Below are 18,926 nucleotides of genomic sequence, written 5' to 3'. Positions count from 1 at the left end.
AAATTATTGCTTCTGCTAGTAACAGCACAGAACCATGCACGTCTAGTTTGATTATCAGCTAGTTTACCCAAGTCAAAACTGTTGCTTCTGCTAGTAACAGCACAGAACCACGCATATCTCTAGATCTTGAATTGTCAGCTACTTCATCTAAGTGCATTCCATCCTCTATAAATACCCTTAGCATATACCTAGTCTATAAAACAGATTAAAAACTCAATATTTTCATTTCCCATAAATATGCACAATAACAATTTCCATCGAGCTCAATTGCTTCTAGACCCACAAGTAATTGCATTTGAATACTAAATTCACTTTCCATGTACCATGTGTATTAATTAATTGCAAAGATTAAGACATACCAATTGTACTTAATATACTCAAGAAAACCTCACTACTCAGTAAGCATCCATGTACACCTGCCCACCCATAAAAGAAATTTGCATAGATCAACATGAGAAAATGTCTTTAATCTACTCGATAAAACTTCTTTGTAGACTACGTATCTATGTACACATGCCCACCTAAAGAAAACTTCCGTTTATGATAGACGAATTATTCAACAGTTCAGAGCAATTCCGAACGAAGGCCTCCTTGTGTAAGATGCTTCTGCATGATGCTTGCGGCATTCAATTTACGCCTTATCAAAAATTTCTCTTTTGCAACATCAAGGTTAGCATCGGCACCAATGGCTCCAAACAGAGCACGGTAGCAACCACATAAAATACTTTGCTTCTTAGGATTGATTTTGGGTGCCACTTTAATCAAATCATGGAGTTGTAAATCAAAAGCATCTTTTGACAGAACTGTGCAATTGGAGAGCTCGGATATCTTGGAATGTAAATCTCCACTTCCAATGGCAGAATTGTTTAACACGTAATGAAGAGAAATAGCAGCTTGAATGATATTGTACCCAAGAACATTCAAAGCCCCATTATTGTCAAATGAATATGAAGCGTGGGTTATTGCGAGTATCAGTAAAGTCTGATCCTTAAATTGATACCTATGAATACAAGTACAAAGCATATTAAAAGATAAAAAATCCTCACACCTGATACTATTTGTCACAAACAACTAAGTACAGTAATGAAAACTTAAATCAGATTGAGAAAGAACTAGACTAAATACATAGAAAATGAGTCTGAATGTAAAGGCAAAGGCTTCTTCGAGATTGTATCCAAATTAAATACAGAGACAACCCATATCAAACACAGGAAACACTGAAATGACAGTGCCTTCAACAGGTCAACCACATGCAAATTTTGATTCTTAAATCAAGAACTTTAGAGCAAGACAGACAAATGAAACACCAAAAGTGATTTTTTTGCTTTTGTTAATAGACAACCGTATAGGCTGAATAAGAAGTAAATACCAAGGTTCGTTCTTAGTATGGTGAATATAACAAATATCGGAGTGTTATATTTAGCTATAAATAGTAAATACTAAATACTAAATTCTGTAAGTCTAGAGATTGTCTCTGTCTACTAGCAATTCCAGAAATAGCAGATTATTCATATTTTGCACATACCTTTTATTTTCACAGGATCTTCTTTTGGAAAAATCAAATAATTTTAAAAAAAAAATCATGTACAAACTTTCTCAGTTTTGAAAATCAAGGGGCTTCCGATTTTAATTATGTGCCTTGATGACAGTTCACACTGAAAAAAGAAGCCCCAAAATAAGATAAAGGAAACATGGGTGTAATTGAAACTAAAACGTGGATGGTTTTTATCTACCAGGGTTTACAAAATCATAAACATGGCTGGAGATGAAAGTACAAAGACTAGCAAAGTTCAGACCTGCCTAGAATATATAAGATGCGTTTTACCATTTTTCTGTGCATTTTTACGAAAAACAAACTGCTTGCACATAATTGTCATCTTAAAATTTTTTGTGTACCATATTACAGTTGAAATTTTTCAAAATCCACTGCAGAAATAATAAAGCTACAAATTTTGAAAAAAATAAATCAATTGTTAAAATGAAACCTTGGGAAATCAGTTTCTTGTAAAACCCAAGTTCATATTCCGAGTTTGGGTTCAGGGTTCAGGTACAGCAGTCTAGATGTTAATATTTTTATCTGCTTGGGCTTAGCGGGTCCTGATAAATGGCATATCCAGCGTGACAATAGTTAACATAAAATTTTGCTCCCTTCTATCAAATTTCGTTATCCATTGAAAATTATTTGGCATGGCTATGACCAACTTCAACATTGGACGAGCCTTAGGATAAGCTTTGACCACGCTCTCAAGATTTATAAATTTGGGTTATGCTGGGTTGTGATCACGTACCCAGATTGACTTTATTGTATTTGGGGGATTTCAACTTGGATCACTCTCTCATGTAACCTGATTGACTTTACTGTAATTCAGGGAATTTCAACTAGGGTCACTCTCTCGCCATTTGCTGGATGATTATTATAGTATTATATAACGCAGTCCCTTCAAAGCTTGCTTTTGAGGTAATGAATGACAGTATTTAATTTCAGAGTGGAATGGCAGTAGAAGACCCCTTTTGTGACTTTATCATTGAAAAAGGAAGAAGACGCAGTTTTACCAAAACACGTTGAACAACACAGCATTCTTGGAAAAAAAATCATGGGCTTTCTTGATATAAGAAAAAAAAGAAACCCCTACCTGATTTTAGTCTGCAATGCCTTGATAGCAGCATCATCTGATGCCTCCATTGCAGAGTGTGTCTTCTGATCAACACCAGAGTATGCCTGCATTTACTAGCCCAATTGCTGTAAATAAGTAGGAGTAAATTTCGCTAATACTAACGAAACTAAATTCCAGAAACAAGAAAAACATGGCACCTGTGAAATGATGAGCAACGCAGAAAATGTCAGTAACTGAGCTGCGAATGCCATCTTGTTCTGCTGCTGCAAGAATGTCCCTATTCAAAAGCTACCCACCCTCGCTTGTCTAAACCCTTTGATTTCAATGACCCTTGCCGTCTGCAACAGGATTAAAGCGAATGGAATACCAGCATAGAATACAGAACAAAAGTCCCTAGTTGTTTGATACCCTTCGCAGAAATTATAGCTTCTATGATTCGAAGCTGGAAAGTAACATATGTTAAGAGTGTAAGGGAGGTAACCCCATGGAATATAATAGAATATGTAAAAGCAGTGTAAAAATTTATATTTAGTTTAGTCATGTGTTAATAGTTTGGTTAAGTTATAAAGTATGGTTAGTTAGTCTTTAAGGTTTATAATATAGTTAGTTAGCGTGTTAGTCTTAGAGTTAAGTTATAATATTTGTTAGCGTTTTAGTTTCATAGTTGGTGATGCTTTCACAATCTTAAATAAATGGTTAAAACAAATTAGTTTAATTGTAATAACAAATACAATAAGCCATCTTATATTCAATATTGATTTTCTAGTAAATCATTATATGATGAAGCTTACTTTAACATTGAAATTAATTTTATTAAAGTTTATGGAAGTGATTATTTGAATTAATTTAATTATAGTAAGAAACACAATAAACCATCCAATATTTGATCTTGATTTTCTAATAAACTTTTAAAAGATGAAAATTACTTTTGGATTGAAATTAATTTTATATAATTTGATTCATCCTTTGTATACCTATCTCATCATTAATTAAATAAAGTCAAATATTTAATTAAGTTATTGATCATCTTCCTAACATTAATTAAATAAATTTGAATAATTTAATTAATTAATCAATTAATCATTTTAACCATTTCAATTATATTACAAACCTTAAATGAGTAAATTTAATATTTATATATTTGAATTTGCCTTTGATATCCCAATCTTCTAAAATTAAATAAATATAAACTATTTATTTAATTCTAAAATTCCCCCTAAAACTATTAGTTGGTTAAAATTAATTAGTTAATCAACAAATCTACTTGCACATTCTTAATCCATCCTCAAATCAAGTCAAATTTGTATATGTCATGCATGCACTTGCCACATGCTTCACATAATTCTAAAAATAACCTTTGGATTATTTGGTTCCAAAATTATAGCTCCACTTCTTAGAATGAATCTCACAAACAAGGTTAAGGTTATCATCATGCAAGTGAAATGCGCTTATCAATAGATTGTGGAAGGTTGAAGGTCAACTATAGAAGAGTGAGTTTTATCTCTTTCTCTTTGAGCTTGGCTTAGACTTAGGAGGGTGAGCTCAGGGGTATAGCTTAATACTTGTTAAAATCAAATAAAATATAGAATAAAGAATACTAAGAACCAAACCCAATCTGTTGACTTGGACTAAGAGCTTGTCGCCGAGCTAAGAATAACTAGGTGTCTCAAAACCTTTATATAGATGATAAAAATTTGCAAGAATAACCCTCATGAAATAGATTCATTTCATAGATCTCTTGATGGTAAATCCTTGGTTATATAATAAGACTATAGGTGCACAACTTGACTGTTTCATTCCTACAATACTAGTAAATGTTTATGAGTGCCTACCCCTTAGGCAATAGAATCACAATCTTTTAAAGGAAAGACGAAGTAGAAACATAAAGGAAAAGTAAGTTGTATATTTTCATACACTAAAGATTGTGAAACTAAAATGATTGAACATACTTATTTATTTAAAATAGATCTACATATATTCATGTGTTTTATGAAAGAGATTATTATAATACTTACAATAGTTTCAAAATGCTACCACATTCTTCACATACACTAAATATTGTGAAACTAAAATGATTGAACATATTTATTTATTTAAAATAGGTCTAGATACATATATTCATGTGTTTTATGAAAGAGATTATTATAATACTTACAATAGTTTCAAAATGCTACCACATTCATGACATCCAGTTACACTCATGTCATGAAAACATAATAATGGAATATATATATATAGAAGTTAAAAGTAGAAAGAAAAGGAAAACCGAAAGTAAAGAAGACAACGACAGGAACCTTAAAAACGACAAGAACCTAAAAAACGAAATAAAGATGACAATGACAGGAACCTAAAAAACGACAAGAACCTAAAAAACGAAATAAAGAAGACAACGACTAGAACCTTAATGACTATGTTAAGAATAAAATGGTATTTAGGGCATTGTCAAAAGACTTCAATACATCAGTCAATTTTTTTCCACATTTTTTCCTTTTGATAGGGTCACTTTCAATGGAATCACGTTCGCTTTACCACTACAACAGTCCATCTTTAAGGCGATGCTTCTTACCCAGAATTGATTTTAAATCATGCTAGCTTTCATTATTTTGTAAGAGTAAACTTGATCTCCACTCTTCCCATTGTTGCCATCATCTTGGCCTCATCATTTCATGTTATTACTGTTCACATTTTATGCTTCTGAAGAAGTCCCCTGAGACCTGCAAGAAACCCTCAATTTGTTTTCTAAAGGGCATATATAATTTCGTTGTTGCTGTTCTTCCTCCTACATATGGCTTACTACACAATGTTATTAGCTTTGATATTCATGTCAAGCTTCATCAAAGCTACAGGTGCGTCAACTTTTTTTGCATTCAGTGATACATTTATTCAAAATTTCAGATATATCTGCCATGCCACTTACTCAAATGTTCTATATGTGTAGTTACGAGTAGGTTATAACTGTGAAAAAATAGTATTGTATCCCAAAAACTGTGTTGTATGTATATGAATGAGTTGATATTCTCCTTTCTTTTTACAGAATCTTCTCTGGTACTGGAAGATGGATACACAGTGGATACTGTACTCGATGGCCATAAGCTCGATATCTATCCATATGCAATTATGCCTCGGGAGAATGATATCATTCTGTTAGACTCTTTAAACAGCAGTTTCTTGAGAATGAGTCTGCCTCTCTCGCCACGTAAACAAATTTCTGTCCTCAGTTTTTCTAAAGTTTATGGAGCTGAGACTCGCTTATGTTCAAGATTTATTGCCATAATCTAGCGATTCTTCTAATACTTTATATTTCAATGCATTTTGTAAATTTCTTTGGGCAAATCTTGGGTGAGGTTATATGTCGCCATTGATGCGGTTGGGAAAGCTTGGCGTACATCCTTATTGTATAAAACCTTGGTAACCCACAAGCTGCCTACATATCTACTAAGGCTACGTTCTACTTATTATGCCTTTCACAACATGCCCTTCTAGTTTTGTTTAGCTTTTGGATTTCTTGCCTCAGTGTCAGCATTTCTCTATTGTCTAAACATTTGTAAAATGCGCTGGATTTTAATTATCTTTAGTTATGAATCTTATCAGCGTTCATCATGCCTTAGTGGGAGCAACCAATGTTGCGTTAAGATCCCCTGAAAGATTCTCAAATTTTCTTTTTCGAAGAATACAGTCGATTTGCAGGTTTTACACCCACTAGACATAATCCTGCTTTTGCTTAAATGTCCCGATTTATGCATTTTCCCTGCAAACCCTCAAAAGACTAAAGCAAGGTGAAAAATATTTTTTTGTGGATATTCTACTTTATACCAGATAGGATTTATATCCTTTGTAATATCTCGTCACCCATAACTTACCCGCGAATGAGAAAGGTAACAAAATGTATTGAAGATGGTAGTTTGTGGAAATACAATTCCTGAATCCTAACCGGACCGGATATAAGTTACTCCTGCACTTCTATATTCGGATCCAATAATGTTTCCTGCAAGTTGAGCCATAACAAAGGAAGTAAATTGTGGAATTTTTCGTGTGGAGATGGATGTTAGATATATACATTTTAAACACCAAATATCCATTTCCATATCCAGTTCAAAACTCCGCAAAAAGTCACAAAAAGGTGTTCAAAAGGCTCCCCGTCCGAACATTAATGGCGTGCACCTATTATCCTGCAGAATTAATAACTGCACGAATTGTCTTTAATTTAAGAGTATAAACCAAATTTTGCTGATTAATTCAATACATTGAAGTTATTGACAAAGTAAATTGCGAGCCGTTTGCAACCTCAATGATCAACAGAGCCTAGAACCAGTTAATTTTTCAACCATTTCTGCAATAAGGAAGCACTGTGAAGTGAGGATGGGTCAGTGAGGAAGAAGGTATTTGAAGAAGCAGTTTGCAAAAGAGTTTCAAGGTGTTGTAATTTCAATTCAAATTTGCTAAGTGAAAAATATTTGTGCCCTTAATTTGATGTTATTTGAAGAAACCAAAATCAATTATTTATCAGATTGGATTTTAGTTGGAATCATCGTGCAAGTTTGATCTTCTTCATGAATTGAGTAGAAAACAGTTTGAAAGAAAAAAAGCTTAACTGTTTGACAAAAATCTAAGATTATGTTAAATCATGGACTTAGGGCTAAGTGATTATGAAAAAACTAGTTTTAAGGCAAAAGTATGATTCAATAAAGGAAAGATCATTTGAAGACCTAGGTAGAATGCCTTAGACGATGCCCTAGTAAATGTGCAGACCTCTAAGTTGGACGTGGGCTTTTGGAGGCCTATATAAGTCAGTTTTGGAGCTCATTTGCTTTATGCTTGGATTGATATTTTGAGAACAGATTTGGTTGGTTGAACTTGTTCATTCTATGGCTTTGTGAGGACAAAACCCTTGCAAGTAACATCCTCTATGTTAGTGAAAGATCTAATCCGGAAGATTTCACTTAGGAATCATAGCTGGGTTTTTATTATTGAAGATTTCAATTTGTACTCTCCATTTATATAGCACTAAAAATCAGAAAATTATTGTGAGGCAAGGTTGGAAGCATTAAAGATCTAATTTGCAGATTATACCTCTTATTTTGCTGGCTGTACCTCCACATAGCTGACTGTACAGTTCCTGTGGCTGGCTGTACAAGCTGGTGAAAGGCAATTGAGTTTCCTAGAGGTGATGTCTGGATTTCTAGGAGTTTTCTTGAAGCTTTTAGGGCACCTAGGGCCTGGCAATCTAGTGATATTCAGTTTGCATCATTTGGAGCTCATTTTGGGAGTTGGCGTTTAGGGTTTATGAGGCTAGTTTGATGTGTTTTATGCTATTCATCATTATTTGTAATCAACAAATGGGTATCTTTGATATTTTATCGTAACGAGATTCTACGTACTTTCAGCTTATTGCTGGTTGTGGGTTCTTTGAAATATTGTATTTGGAGAATTATTTCAGTTGTTTCATTGTAGATATATTGTGAAACACAATTTCTGCATCTCCAGCTACTTCTCTAAACAATTTTATTTAAAAACAAACAAGGGTGTATATTACAGTTCTAGAGATCTAGAACCTCTTAAACCCAAGAAAACAAAGAAAACTACTTGGGAACAAGAAGTTCAAGTAGTGTATAAAAGGAAAAGAGTAGAACCATCAATGAAGAAGTGCCTCTAAAGAGAAAGAAAATGGTTTAGGAACCAATGGCATTGTTGGTTCCTCAACTTGTGTTCGAGTAACTTCTAGAGATATATCCAAGCTTATGTTCAAAGATACTGTAAGTTAGGCCAAAAAATAGGAGACGTGCTTCAAATTTTTTCTGCTTTACACTTCAGGCTTTGCGATTTCTAGGTTGGTTGTCGTTGATGGTGTTTTTACGCACTATGCAACACAAAATAAAATAATAAGTATTCTATCCTCTCTTGAACAAAGACTCCCCAAATGCTATAAGCTATGTGAACAAATGGGACGACTTCAAGGTTCTCGATATCAGGTCTTGACGTGCTCTTGGATAGACTCAGTTGTTTGATGTGATATTGCTGGAATCACAAGGTGGACTTACGTTGAATGCTTAAGTGCTTTGAATATCGCTAGAACGTGGAAATTTCACTTGATTTGAAAAAACTAGCAAAAGGATAAAGGGTTGAGAAAGCTAATCTAATCCTACGAATGTAAGAACATTGGACGATCTTTGGCGAAATTCAACTAAGTCTTGCTTTGACATGCAATGAACATCTCCACAAGGTTAGTGCGATCTTCTAAGAATAGCTTTATGATTTTCAAATTACCACTAAAGCATAGATACCATCAAGTTGATGCATATCAATGAAGGAGTGATAATTGAAGTTAAGCTTGGCTAAGATGGATCTAGTTGAGCACGCAAGACACTTTTCAATTGGCACGGTGACATTAGTAGTATGGATATAAGAATTTCACTATTGATCATACACAAAATTATTCCATTCATCTAAACAACATGAAAATTAAATGAGAAGTAGAGATCATGCAAATTGTTGAATCAACATATGAATTTCACCATGCCTTCAATGAAGTTTACATGCTTCGTACAACAATGTCTTGGTAACAATCTTTGCCTTCTCTTCCTACTCTACTCTAACTATTTGCTAGTGATATACTAACTATTCTCTGTACCTGATCTATTGTCTATTAACCTTTACAAATGAAGAGGTGGAGCCTGTTGTGAGGTATTCACACATCGGCCCATTGCAAATGGGGATCCCCACTTTTTGCTTTCTAGGGTTAGCTCTTTTAGTTTTGTTGTTGGTTGTTTCAGTGTCTTAGCCTTTGCATTGAAGGGATTGAGTTTCTCAAACGTCATTAAGCCAGGTGGATCTCCTTCAGTTGAGTGATTAGGGGTTATTTAGATCATTCCTAGGGTTTTTGTGTACTATCTGGTCACGTTTCAAGTTGCTAAATCAAGCCTTCGTTGAATGCATAGTGTCCTAGGTCCCGTTCCTTACATCAAGGTCTGAGCGAACTCGCATTAGAAGTCTAGAATGTCATCCTGATCCTAAAATGTCTTGAAATTTGACTGTCTGGAAATTTGAAGGATCCTCCAAAAACTAGATTTTGCATTATAACTCCTGGAGGCCCGAAACCACTCTCAAATATCCTGACAATATATATGGAATATAACTTAAAGTAATACTTAAATGTTATATTCCATATATGAATCTTGACGGAGAGACTAACTTGTCGAATAACTTCAGGTTCAAGTGGAAGTGAGCGAACTTCGGATTCAAGTGGAAGTGAGCGAACTTCATGTTGGAGGAGAGGTGAGCGAACTTCATGTTGAAGGAGAGGTGAGCGAACTTCGTGTTGAGCAAAAGGTGAGTGAACTTCATATTGAGCAAGAAGGAGCGAACTTCATGTTGAGCCAGAGATAAGTGAACTTCACCTTGGAGGAGATAGGAGTGAACTTCATGTTTCACCACTTTAGAGCGAAGTTTCTTCTTCACAAGTTTACATTTTGAAATGAAATTCCCAACTTCATGAATTGAAGAAAGTGAGCAAAATTCCCAACTTCATGAATTGAAGGAGGTGAGCGAAATGCTACTTCATGAGTTGAAGGAGGTGAGCGAAGTAGATAACTTCATGCATTGGGGAAAGAGAGCGAACTTCATGATCTCACCAAGAGGAGCAAAGTAGAGTGATTTTACAACTTCAACTTCAAGGAGATAGGAGCGAACTTCAGGTTCAAACAACTTGGAGCGAAATTCATACTTCATCAAAAGAGATGAGCGAAGTTTCTTACTTCATGAATTAGTGTTTTGAAGCGAAGTTGACGGCTTCATGAACTGATGTTTATGAGCGAAGTTGATAACTTCAGTAGCTGCAAGCTTCAAGCGAAATCCTCCACTTCACGAATTGCTTAGGAGGAGCGAAATTGTTACTTCACGAGTTTAGGTTTTGAAGCGAACTTCATGAATTAAAGTGAAAGAGTGAACTTCATCCTAGAAGGTTTTAGAGTGAAATCATTGCTTCATGAGTTCTGCTTCTCAAGCGAACCTCACAAGTTGATGGATAAGAGTGAGATTCAACATCATCATGACTTGAGCCTTTGGAGCGAAGTTATACTTCATGCATTGAGATATTGAAGCAAAATTCATACTTAATGAAGAAGTCAAGCGAAGTCAACAACTTCATGAGTTGAGAGATAGGAACAAAGTTTGAACCTCATGAATTACCTCCTTGAAGCGAAGTGTGCAACTTCATGTTTAAGGGATAGAGAGCGAACGTCATGTCTAGAGTGTTTTGGGGGGAAATTCACATTTAAGGCAACTTTTTGAGTTGATGTATTGGAATGAACTTCATGTTCTAAGCTTCAAAGGTGAATTTCAAGTGTAAAAGTTATGGAGTGAATTCTACTTCGTGTGTTCCTAATTGAAGGCGAATTTCCAAGATTGATTACAAGACCACTACATTGAAAGAGATTTGATGGTTGGAAAGAATCATTTTTGAGTTGAAAGGATGAAAGGTGAGAATTCAAAGATCACTTTATGAGAAGCAAGGCAAACTTCATGAGCACAAGCTTGGGAGTAGACTACAAGAACTCCTCTTCGCGAGCAAAAAGGCAACTTCAAGTGTTGATTCATGATGACGAATTCTCTTTATATGCTCTTACCAAGCCTAAGTATATTTGATATTTGCTTGTTTGTTTTGCAGGAAATGAAGAAGGAAATAAGGAGATCAAACAAGAAGCATTCACTTGCGCGAAGACATGATCTACAACATCAACAACATGAAAGAAAGTCACAAGATAAGGAATTCCAAAGGAGAGATGCGAAGATGGCATCAAAAGTTCATTCTAAGAACTTCAAGAGCAGATAGTTTCAGAAGAGTTAATCAAAGTTTAAAGATCATCGTCATCATCACTGAAGCTAGATAATGTTGAGTATCAAGACATATTCCTTCATGGTGAATCAACTCAAGTATACAAAGTGCAAGAGTGAAGTGGCATCCCAAATGGCGTTCCAATCACCATTCCTCCAGTCAATGAAGTCCACATCAATGCATCCAAGTTCAATGAATCAAGCTCACCAGTGATGGCACAAGCTTCGAGGCACCTACCCCTGATTTCTATTGGTCCACACTTACTGAATGAAATTTTCTGATTGGCTATGGAGAAGTTTGTTGTAACAAACCCTAATCAGGGTTTCATTGTAAAATCCTGGCCATTGATGGAGAATCTATCTTGGTCATTCATTGTAAATGAGCTCTCTATAAAAGCTCAATCTCTCATTTGTAAAGGCTAATAGTTGATAGTTAATAGTTAATAGTAGTGAATAGAGTAGTGAAAAGTGAATAGAATAGCAAGTAGAATAGCAATTAGAGTAGATTAAGAGAAGGAAGAATTGTTGGTATGACTTGTAAATGAGATACTCTTTTCATTGAAGTTATGGTGAAATTTGTTATTTCAACAAGCCTCATGGTTCTACTTCTCAATTTATTTTCATGCTGATTAGATTGAATGGAAGAAGTTGTTGAATGTATTCATGTGGAATCTGCCTAATCGATACCACTAGCCTCTTGCTGCTTGTAAGTGCGCCTTGTGTGGTCAACTAGAATAATACGAGCTTAACTCCGAATCGTCCTACACTCATTGCTTATGCATTAACTTGAATGGTGATCAATGTTTGATAGTATTGATTCGAACATCCTTGAAACGTCCTTAGAATATTGCACTAAGCTTGTGTCAAATTGTTCAGTTTGATGGTGAGACCTCGCTCAGTAGGATTCCACTGATTCATTCATCTATATTCTTGCATTCTAGCGCTTAGAATATACTCTCTCAACCCTTTCTCTTTTGCTCTTTTTTTCTTCCAATTGAGTAGATAGGACTTAAGTTCCAACAAATCAAGCATTCAGGCTTTTGAATGTAAGTCCCCTTGTGATTCCAGCATAATCTCATCAAACCAACTAGGCTTATCCACACGTAGAGATCCTACATACGGAACCTTGGAGTCTTTCTTGGATGAACCTTAAGCAAATCTTCAACATCCAAAAGATTTTGTTCAAGAGAGGATAAGATACTTTGGTATTTTATTTTGTGTTCGCATGTGCATAAAAACACATCAACTGAGCCTTATATAGTGTTCTCATTACAATTGAGTGGCTCAAGTTGATCCACAATCAATTGCCAAGATTGAAAGATAGAAACCCTAATTAGGGTTTGTTACACCCATTGCAAAGCATTTAATGCGTGACCAATGATAAAATTACATTTGATGGGACACATGTCCTTCCTTGAAAACTCGACCAATGAATGACAAGGGTAGGCGCATCGAACTTTGTGCCCTCATGTGGTAGTTAGCCTCTTTGATGGATGATTCAGGTACACTGAATTTGGATGCCTTAGCTTGATTAGATGTCATTGGATAAGTGATGACTAGGTGCTACCTCAGCTTGTTCATCCTTGTAACTCATCACAAGTTGTAGATGAATAAGGCATATCTCTTGATACTCAACATTTCCAATCTTGATCATTGAATGAGATGAAGGTAGGAGATATTCCCAAATTGCATCATCCTCTACTTTGATTAAATCTTCTGAAACTATCTCCTGTCTTGATCATTTCTGTCTTGGAGCTTCTGTCTGGCTATACTGGCAATGTTTCTTGGATTTCTGAAGGAAATTCAAGATTGTGAAAAATTTCTTCCTTTAGTGCTTGATGTTGATTGCCACACTTTGCCTTGATGTTGCTTAATTTCCATTATTCCTCATGTTGACTCCCTGTATCAGACCTGAAAAGATAACGAAAACACCTAAATCATGATTGTGGATTGATTATAAGCATATTAATTTTCCCTTATTTCTGATTTCATTTCAGCAGTCTGGAAATATTTTCCTTTTGAAACTCTGGAAATGAACAACAAAGGTTTGGAAATGTTTTTTGACTTAAAATCTGATTAAACTGCGAACAGATCTGGTCAAATCAGAATGCCTTAGCTGGGAAATTATTTTCAATCAAGTCTGATTTTTAATGATTTAGCTCAGGTCTGCACCAGATTAGCTCCACCTGAAGAAATTTGTCACGTGAAAACACTTTAAATTTTGCCCCAGATTGACCTGCTGTGTGATGCTTTATTTTATTATTTTGGGTTTTCAATGGTGAAATTTTAATTGAAATGCCTCCTTGATGAGCTGGCATTTTTTGCTCTTGCTGGCGCTAATGTTTAAATGTTTCTTCCTTGCCTAACTGAAATCTCACCTCCTTAAGTCGCACATTTGATATAGCAAAGGAAGCCTCATAACCTTATGTTGCACATTTCATATGTCAAAGGAAGTAGCATTATCCTTAAGTCGCACATTTCACCTAGCAAAGGAAATAAACCAATCCTTGTGTTCCTCACATAGCAAAGGAAATGATTCATCCCTTATGTCACACTTTTTGATGGTCAAAGGAAATTGTTTGATGCTTATGTCGCACTTTTAGCCCAGCAAAGCAAGTCGCCAAGTGCTTATGTTGCACTTTTTGATGGTCAACTCAATTCCTTAATTTGCTGATTGAACTAGGCAAAGGAAATATAAGCCCGCTGACTTGGGTGACCATAGGAAATAAAATTCCTCAAGTCGCATATTTGACATGGTAATGGAAGTGATTTGGCTTAGATCGCGTCTTAGAAGCATCAAAGAAAATGACCCTCAACCTGTGTTTTGATTGGTCAAAGAAAATGCTGATGCCGGTGCATTTGAATAGTGCCTTAAAAACTTTTTAAATCTCCACCATAAGGTTTGTGGGGTCCAAGCAATGACACGGTAGTGAAGGGGAGCCAAAGCTAGTGAGTTGGAAGGGTGTGGTGAAGAAGAGGGAGTGATAAGGAGAAGCTGTTGGGGTAAGGTGGAAGGGATGTGGGGGTTTGATGAGTGATCCTGTGGGATAGGAGTTAGGAAAAAGGAAGTTTGGGCAAGTGATGAAGAAGGTGTCGGGTAATAGGGAGGTATAAGGGATAGGCCCAGGGGATTAAAGGGGTGTCATGGGAAAGGAAGGTGGGTAGTGGATGGGTAGGCTAGGATGGGATTGGAGTTGTGAAGGGTGGAAAGCAAGGTGGGTTAGGGTAGGATTGGGGAAGTGGAAGGTAAGCTAAGGGACGAAGAAGGAGTGAGATGGAAAGATGGAAGGGTGAAAGGGAGATGGCAATGGTAGGGACTAGAAATGGGAGTGATCTAGCTTGAACACCCATTGGTAGCGTTGGGAGAAGTGGAAGTGATTATTCCTTAGGTCGCACATTTCCAATGTCAAAGAAAGTAACTCAATCCATGGTTGAGCAAAGGAGGTGGTGTCAATGCATTGGTTAGGCAAAGGAAGTGTTGATTTCCTTCCTAACTTGTCATCAATTGGTCTTGCAATCTCCTCGTTAAAATTAGAACCAGAAAGCTAAACAACTAAGATATCTGAAACTAGAAAACTTAAGAGAACAAGATACACAAATATTTATCGTGGGAAAACCCTCCACTTGAGGGTGAAAAACCCAGCCAAACAAAAATCAGATTTTATTGAATGCTCAAATTTGAGTACATAATTCTCATGCTTAACAAGCAATCATCTAACAATGATTGATAACACTTAAAACTTTGAAAACTGAAGACTTCGTAAAACTGCTCACAAATAAGATTGCTGAAGATGATATGAAACCAAATCTTTAGACACAGATGATCATCACTAAATATAAATAGTTATAATCCTTTTATTGAGACTTCATGCAATTCCCAGATTATGATCCGTAATCATCAATAGAATACAACAGAATGGCTCAAGACGATGCAAGGTCACGACAGTATATATCATCCCACGAAAATCTCCCACTTCATGACAGATGATCACCAAATACATAAATATATTGAATGCCGTCAACTTTTCACACCCATGACACAAGGCTAACACTTGAATAGAAGAAACATGGCCTGACAGAACTCATAGCAGAGGTAGACAGAATTACAACACTGACACCAAGCGCTAAAAGATAGACGACAGTTACAACACTGACACCAAGCGCTAAAAGATAGACGACAGTTACAACACCGACACCAAGCGCTAAAATTGAGCTACTCAACAGATGCAATACAGGTAGGAGAGACATGGCTGCCAGCACACAAGGGACTCTCACGAAGCTGCTAGCCATACATACATGAGCGGTGGTAGTTATCAGAAAGAACGATAACCTTTCAACATACTTTGCAGTGATGAAATAAATCGCAATGAACGTAGAGCTCAAAATCGTTGACCAAAATAAACACTAACACCCCCTCTTAGCAAAGGAGATATCATTTACTTATCTACAAGTCATGGAGTCTTTCAACATGCCAAACAAAATGGCTACACTCATAAGTGGAAATAGCAAAAATTAATCACGGATTCTCTCAACGTGATAGCATCATGGATTCTCTCAACATGATGTTCACCATGGCTACTCCCATGAGTGAAATAAACATGAGCTCTCATCATGGAGTCACTCAACGTGACGTTGTCATGGAGTCTCTCAACATGCCATTCACTATGGCTACTCCCATAAATGAAAGAGCAAAAAGGGCTTTCACCTCAAATTTCTCCGTCACAGAGAAAAATGCATCACAAGGGCTTTCACCTCAAATTTCTCCATCACAGAGAAAAATGCATTACAACATAAAATGAGAATCACTGAAGGTGAGACTCTCTCAGCAAAAGCATCATTCTCCACAATGCCAAGCTTATCTCTAAAATATGAAAACTTCACTCTAGGAAGTGGCTTGGTGAGAATGTCAGCTGTTTGCCCATTTGTGCAAATGTACTTTAGCTCAACTGAATAATGATACTAGATCTCCACATGCTTGGATCTATCATGAAAAACATGATTAATTGAAGGCTTTACACAATTTTAGTTGTCACAAAGAATCACAGTTGGTTTCAAAGGTTGCCCAAACAGTCCTGCAAGAAGTTTTCGAAGCCACATTGCTTCTTGTGCTGCTGTACAAGCTGCAACATATTCAACTTCTTTTGAACTTTGAGCCACACATGATTGCTTCCTGCTGCACCGGGAAATCATGGCTGAACCTAAGCTGAAACAACAACCAAAAGTGCTCTTCCTGTCAGGCACACACCCTGCCCAATTTGAATAAGAAAAACCTTGCAACTTCAGACCTTCACATGAAGTATATTTCAGACCATATCCCACTATACCACACACATATCTCAATATATGCTTAGCTGCAACAAGATGAATATGTCTAGGCTCACACATGAACTGACTGAGAGCATTAATAGCATAACATATATTAGGTCTTGTATTGACTAAATACATCAAAGATCCAATCAATTGCCTATACATAGTAGGATCTACTAAATCTAAACTAGCTGCATCCTCATGTAACTTTTTCAGATTTGCTTCCATAGGAGTTATTTTAGACTCCCTCTGAATGCAGATTCTTCCTCTGCGAAGAAATGCTAGCAATCTTCCTTCCTTGAATGCAATCTCTGATTCATCCTAGAAGCATTTCAGAGAGGGATAATGATAGACTCATACAACTGAGATATCCAAATGCCAAGGTAGGCCACTTGGCATTTTGTGCACTAGGTCGGCCCTAGAATGGATCCAACCTAGCTACACAACAACACATTGTAACCAACAAAAATTCCCTCCTTGCCTGAAGATTCTAGCTTAGACCTCTTATCTTTAGGCACATGAATGTAAACTGGACATCCAAAAATTCTGAGATGACTAACTTTTAGTTTAATACCTGAGAATGCTTCTTCAGGAGTTATATTGCCTAGAATTTGATGTGGACTACGATTCTGAATATACACAACTGTGCTGCAAGCTTCTGCCCAAAGAAATATTTGAAGACTTTGATCGTGGATCATGGCTTTCGCTGCCTCAACAATAGACCTGTTCTTTCCTTCAACAATTCCATTTTGTTGAGGATTATAAGGGACACAAAAATCCCTCTTAATCCTAGCTTCAATACAAAATTTTTGAAACAAACAAGAAGTATATTCACCCCCATTGTCAGATCTTAAAACTTTGATCCTCTTATCAAACAAATTCTCTACTAGAGCTTTGAACTCTTTAAATTTAGACAACACTTCATCAAATTCTTTAGATTTCAAAAAGTAAATCCATGACTTACGAGAGAAGTCATCAATGAAAGTAACATAGTGTTGATCCTCAAATCAACAGATTTGAAAATTCTATGAGTATGCCTTGCTCAATGATCAAATCTTCCAATTGATTTGGCCAACTAATAGAGTGAACCTCTCGAGGTTGCTAACTCCCTCACTTCAGGCTCTGCAGAACCTAGGCAGGTTTACCTACTCACCAATTGATCTTCTTGGCACTTTTTATAGCAGATAATATGTTGTATCTTCTACTCGTGGTGTTTTTCTCAAAGGGCATATATCTTACTATATTACTAATTTTAGTTATATGACTTCTCCCGCTCTCTTGATTACCTTCTTTAACTGATTGGCTTTTGTTTCTATCTAATTCCTACTGTACTCCAGATCTGATTCTCTAACTATTCTTACTCCTAAGTTTTACTTATATCTCCTATTGTAACTTGAAATAAAATGAGATTGATTATTTGTTTTGGAATTAATGTTTTAGATGACCAGTGCCTTATTTCTTTTGGGCAATAGAGTCATTCACTTGCAAACCCTATGTATAACTCTAAAAGACAATTTTTAAATCCTCCCTTGGATGGATCTGTCAACTACCCAACCTCCAATGCTATATAATTGTATAATATTTTTCACAGTAGGTCTAATTGAATTTAACTTTCCTTACAAAAGACCAATTAGACAAGACACAACAAGCAAAAAAATTCTCAGATGTATCTTGATGCTCAAACTATGTAACGACATACAATTTCTTCACATGGTGATTTAGAGTAGTAATTATCAACCATAGATAGTTATAACAGAGAACTGATTTGAAAATGAAAGAGTCCACAACACAATTTGAAAATAGAAGAACTGGTTCTTGTATTGTTTGAAAGTATGTATTACAATAGTGATAACACCCTTACGGTATCATATACTGCAAAATCTGATCTTATATCTCCTCAAATCTCTCCCTTTTCTCCTTCTCCCCCAATGATTTCTAATGTTTTACATATATGTATTACATATTAGAGTTACGTCTCTTTAATTCATCCGTCATGTCTTCTAGTTTGGTGCCTTTCTGCTTCGTCGCTATTGGAAACTGTCTTTCTTTTATGTCATTTCGACATAGGTTATACTGATAAGTAACCACCAACTTGATTTTGATCTTCGGGTTACCTATGCAGAACACATCTTGGATGATGCCTATCGGTGTTACTTTCATTATCGACATATCTAA

At 35.9% G+C, this 18,926-nt stretch overlaps 2 protein-coding genes across 6 annotated transcripts in view; one reads left to right on the top strand and one right to left on the bottom strand.

The window, feature by feature from the left end:
• Positions 1-259: 259 nt before the first annotated feature.
• Positions 260-3,102, bottom strand: LOC131036385 (uncharacterized). Of its 2 annotated transcripts, none has more exons than XM_057968259.2 (3): positions 2,813-3,102; positions 2,634-2,728; positions 260-1,000 (listed from the first exon to the last, which is right to left on the bottom strand). In XM_057968259.2, exons 2-3 carry the CDS (start codon positions 2,723-2,725, stop codon positions 565-567), a joined length of 528 nt encoding a protein of 175 aa, XP_057824242.1. In that variant the 5' UTR covers positions 2,726-2,728; positions 2,813-3,102; the 3' UTR covers positions 260-564. The 2 variants fall into 2 exon arrangements, with proteins under 2 accessions (XP_057824242.1, XP_057824241.1); XM_057968258.2 differs by having other exon boundaries at positions 2,634-2,719; positions 2,813-3,100.
• Positions 3,103-5,056: 1,954 nt separating this feature from the next.
• LOC131036384 (uncharacterized) overlaps positions 5,057-18,926 on the top strand; it is an 84,674-nt gene continuing 70,804 nt past the window's right edge. The window contains exons 1-2 of one of the 4 annotated variants that reach the window (XM_059221809.1): positions 5,057-5,461; positions 5,650-5,811. In XM_059221809.1, coding sequence (XP_059077792.1) covers positions 5,401-5,461; positions 5,650-5,811 — 223 coding nt within the window. In that variant the 5' untranslated portion in view covers positions 5,057-5,400. The remainder of the gene's footprint in view (positions 5,462-5,649; positions 5,812-18,926) is intronic. The other 3 variants (XM_059221808.1, XM_057968256.2, XM_057968257.2) reach the window with 3 other exon arrangements.

The sequence above is a fragment of the Cryptomeria japonica genome, chromosome 5, assembly GCF_030272615.1.
Source record: "Cryptomeria japonica chromosome 5, Sugi_1.0, whole genome shotgun sequence".
NCBI lineage: Eukaryota > Viridiplantae > Streptophyta > Pinopsida > Cupressales > Cupressaceae > Cryptomeria > Cryptomeria japonica.
This window is presented reverse-complemented; position numbering and strand designations above follow the sequence as displayed.